The 4,518-nt window shown below is 39.6% G+C and overlaps 1 protein-coding gene across 3 annotated transcripts in view; it reads left to right on the forward strand.

Moving 5' to 3' along the window:
• The first annotated feature begins 1,043 nt into the window (after positions 1 to 1,043).
• The window catches only part of palld (palladin, cytoskeletal associated protein), a 95,503-nt gene continuing 92,028 nt past the window's right edge, over positions 1,044 to 4,518 (forward strand). For 2 of the 3 annotated variants that reach the window (XM_016456195.1, XM_016456194.1), the window contains exons 1-2: positions 1,045 to 1,149; positions 2,940 to 3,863. In XM_016456195.1, coding sequence (XP_016311681.1) covers positions 2,941 to 3,863 — 923 coding nt within the window. In that variant the 5' untranslated portion in view covers positions 1,045 to 1,149; position 2,940. Of the gene's footprint in view, positions 1,150 to 2,939; positions 3,864 to 4,518 lie in introns of all 3 variants that reach the window. The other variant, XM_016456193.1, reaches the window with a different exon arrangement.

Genomic DNA, 4,518 nt, shown 5'->3' on the forward strand with positions numbered 1-4,518 from the left:
TATCTATCTATCTATCTATCTATCTATCTATCTATCCTATGAAGTGGTTGATTGATTGACTAATCAGGCTCATGCAGTTCTTGAGAACTCAGTGACTCAATATAACAGTTAACAGCTCCAGAAATATTACTGTGAATAACAACTTCAATTTCCATCTTAGTCATCCAGACAGGGTGTCACAAATCCAAAGAATATGAAGCTGCTTATCTTGCTATATCATCAAGTATAGACAGTAAGAAGTGTTAATAGTCTACCTGTGCAGCTTTTGAGCTTGTAAACTTTGTGGCAGGACGTTACAGCTTGTTGTGTCCTCATTCCTATATTAAGTACTCTGTTAATAGCAGGGTGTCTTAATGGGATAACAGTGTATTTAGGGAGTGAGGAATTGATATGAGGTTAAATTAAGAATCTTTGGTGACTGACACACATTGGTTCTGAAAGTGTCATGTCTACGTCCGTAATGGATTCGTAATGGTGAATATTACTTAAAATGTAACAGTACTTTACATAAAATGTGTGCACTATAAAATAATTTACTAGGTAATATGAATCTACTTTTGGGTTCTAACATAAAGCCAAGAGTCAAAACTGTGACTGAATTGAGACTCTGCACATTCATTAAGAATATTACGTTTCGTGGACAAATTTTACTATGTAAGTTTTAAGTTCTTAAATAAACTGACAAAAATAAAGACATAATGAGAAATAAAATCAATTGTGAAGCAAATAAATAAAAAGTCAATTGTTTATTTGCTTACCTGCATTGTAAGTGCTTATTAGGTGCCCTATACTGTAGATTTGTATTGTCAGAAAGTGCTTTGCTGGCTTGTTTTGAACCAAACAGTCAAGTGGGTGTCTGCAAAATGCACTTACATGCCTTTGTGGATATGAAAAAGATGTATGTGTGTCTTTGATGTGGTGTGGGCAGTGGCACATTGATGCTACACACCCCAGAGCTCTCTCTCTCTCTCTCTCTCTCTCGTCTTTTTACCCTTTTTCTTCATCTCCCTCGTGAGAAACATAGGACAGAGAAAAGACCCACAACTCCCTGAAGAAATAAACACATCTTTTCTAATTTTCTGGCATAGAGAAGTTCAGAAAAACTGTAACCTTCTGACGGGGACGGACATTTGCAAAAACTGACTTAAGGTAAATGGCTATTTTTTTTTAAAATATATATATGAAATGCCATTGTCTTTTTGCTTTTGTCTGTAAGTAGAAGATTACATGTGACTTGTTTCATTCTGCTTATACAAAACTATAAATTGAAGTAAATTGTATAATAAGATTCAGAACAACTCTCAATGAATGGTCATTGGAGATATATGGTTTCAGCTTTATATTTACTTCACTACTTCATTCAGTTTCATCCACCATCAGATTAATACTTCTACACTTTTACAAATGATTCTGATAAAGTGCATTCAACTGTTTGCGTCGGAGATGGAAAATCAAGCATGTCAGTCTGTCAGCCTTGGCTTTCACAATTGTTTGGCATATCATATTCATATTCCGCTATCTATAATTCATCAATACAGAATAAAGATGCCATAATTTTCACATGAATAATGTAGAAGCAGCATGTGTGTGCGCTTATGTGTAAAAAAAAACGACTCTTGGTGGGGAGGTGGTTGCTGCTGTGAAATGCAGCCCTTGAGGATTAAAAATAACAACAGCTGGTCTTCAGGACGCCATGATGGGGAGAAAGTCACACTGTCACGTCCCTTCAAATGCACACATGCCCGCACACCTTTACATACAACACCTGGTCACTTTACATAAACATTGTGTAAACAAAGTCAACTATAACAAAACCTGGAGACATGATTATAATACAGCACTGCAGGACATCAATTAATAGGCCATAAATAATAAATATACATGTGTAAACAAAGTTTACAGTGGAAATGTAGTCATAGAGTTAGCAGGGTCACATTAATGTGTCTCAGACATGTGAATGGAGTGTTCACACACACCAGCCAGTTCCCAGTTCTGCACACTGAGGTGTGTTTTCTCAGAGACCTGATCTGTTGGTTGAACGGCTTCGCTATGCTGTAGACACTGTCTCATATTAATGTTTCACCAGTGTGCAGTATGTCAGACCAACACTTTCCCTGAATTATGGCGAAGGATCCTCTCCACAGGTTATTGAGGATACCATCATTCACTGTTGGATTTAAATGTGATTTTCTCAAAAGTCATGAAGCAATATTTTTCAATCATAAAGCAACCTTAAAACCCTTCCTGAAACCTAGACAACCTACCATCATACACAAAATACTGCTATATATTTATATACAATGTTTTATTTAAGCCTATATGTTTACATAAAAATATCTACTTCTAAATAAGTAATGTCATTATTTTTATTCATATACAATACCTTTTGATGTTTTTGAGAGAACTCTCTTATGCTCACCGAGGCTTTATTTATTTGATCAAATGTACAGCATACATTATGATATTGTGAAATATTATTACAATTTAAAATAACAGCTTTCTATTTTAATATGTTTTAAAATTTAATTTATTCCTGTGGTGCCAAAGCTGAATTTTCAGCAACCATTACTCCAGTGCTGGGTGAAGGCACTGAAAAAATATATATAGATTGATGCAGGGACAGTGAAGAGTATGATAGACAAGGGAATAAAAGAGATAAAGTCAGCATGAGTGTTAAATGGCATTCATGCCTTTTTGGGCCTCATGACAAGCCTTTGTTAATGCTGGACAGCTGTGCCCAAAGTATGCCAGCCTGAGTCATCATACAACAACTGTCCATGATCAATCTCAAATTTTAAGTGCATGAATGTGGCTTAAATTGCAGAAATTGCTTGTCTTTAGGACTATGATTCTGATATTCCTGATCTTTAAACATTTTTTTAAGTAAGATGGTCTGCAATTTTTTCTCACTTTTCTCTTTTTCGATTTGTGTATTGCAGGATGCAGGACGGGAGCTGGAATGACACACTCCCCATCTCTCTGCTGATGAAAGAGGCGTGTCCTCCAGGGGGCGTATCTTTGGAGGGGGATGGGGGCATGCTTTCAGTGCCACCTCTTGATGACGAGGTTTACTTGGACTCAATGGCTGAGCTAGAGAGTGGGGACGGGGACTTTCCAGAACTTTCTGCTTTCCTGAGCCAGGACGAGATCAGCCTCAGTCTGGACCTGGCTCGTGAGGCCATGAGTGACGCAGATGACCCAAATGACCAAGATGAATCCCCCGTTCCCACAGAGCACCTGCCCCTTTACTCAGAAACCAAAGACCCCTCTCTCCCAGATTCAGCATCTCAGTCAACTGACGCCACATCAAGTAAAGTCACATCCAATCAGAGCATGCCACTCAGCAGGCCTAACCAGCCCTGCACTGCTCTTGAATCACCCGAAAAGTTTGTCTGCCAAAAATCCATCACACCAGTATATAAGCAGGACCATCCCCGTTTGGTCCACGGAGGCCTAGAGCTCAATGAACGAGCTGCTTCAGCTACCGAGTTCTGCAGCCGAGCTGCTACCTTCATTGAGGAGCTCTCTTCCATCTTCAAAGGCTCCACACGTGTGGATCAGCAAGGTGATGAAGACTCCTCTTCGCCCGACAGTGGCTACTTGTCTCCAAGGAGCCACCGGCTGGCCATGCAGCAGGCTCAGCCACCTTCATCCTCTTCATCTTCATCTGAGCCCCAGCAGGAAAGTATGCACCAGGGACTGGCTGATGTTGGGTCTGATGAGCATCAGCACCGAGGGGTAAGTCTAGATGGACCGATGGCTCCTCCATGCTTCACCCAGAAACTGAAGAGCCAGGAAGTGGCAGAAGGAAGCCCTATTCGCCTTGAATGCAGAGTGACTGGAAACCCCCTTCCACTAGTCAGGTAGGATAACCTGGTTTATGCTACTCAGGTATTGCCAGTATCCCTTAGCATTGGGTTGTGTTGTTGTCTTAAATGTACCTAATAGCTTCTATGAAAGGCGTGGCCTAGTTTAGAGTGCAACAGTGCCTGTCCACTTTTACAGCAACCTTTTTAAAGTCTGCAAAAGAGTTAAAAGCCATGAACCAAACCAACAAGCTACAAGGTGAATCACAACATTACAATCTTTGATTTGAAGCAAAAAAGTATTTGGAAATCGGGAAGAAATGTCGGAATTTCCTGTGTCTACCAGAAGGCATTCACAGCAATCAGTGGACTGTATTATTGGAGGAGAGAATAGTGAATGAGGATATAGGACGGCGTTTTTGATACAGCCAATGTCATTTTTAGTACTTCATGGGAGTGGGTGGGCACTAAAGTGTTCTTCTGGCGCAAGTTGCTTGTCGCGATTCTCTGACTGTTGAAGAATTCCTTCAACAAAAGCATACAGGTGCATCTCAATAAATTAGAATGTCGTGGAAAAGTTCATTTATTTCAGTAATTCAACTCAAATTGTAAAACTTGTGTATTAAATAAATTCAATGCACACAGACTGAAGTAGTTTAAGTCTTTGGTTCTTTTAATTGTGATGATTTTGGCTCACATTTAACAAAAACCC

Source organism: Sinocyclocheilus anshuiensis, unplaced genomic scaffold (assembly GCF_001515605.1).
Source record: "Sinocyclocheilus anshuiensis isolate Anshui unplaced genomic scaffold, SAMN03320099.WGS_v1.1 scaffold199, whole genome shotgun sequence".
Classification (NCBI taxonomy): domain Eukaryota; kingdom Metazoa; phylum Chordata; class Actinopteri; order Cypriniformes; family Cyprinidae; genus Sinocyclocheilus; species Sinocyclocheilus anshuiensis.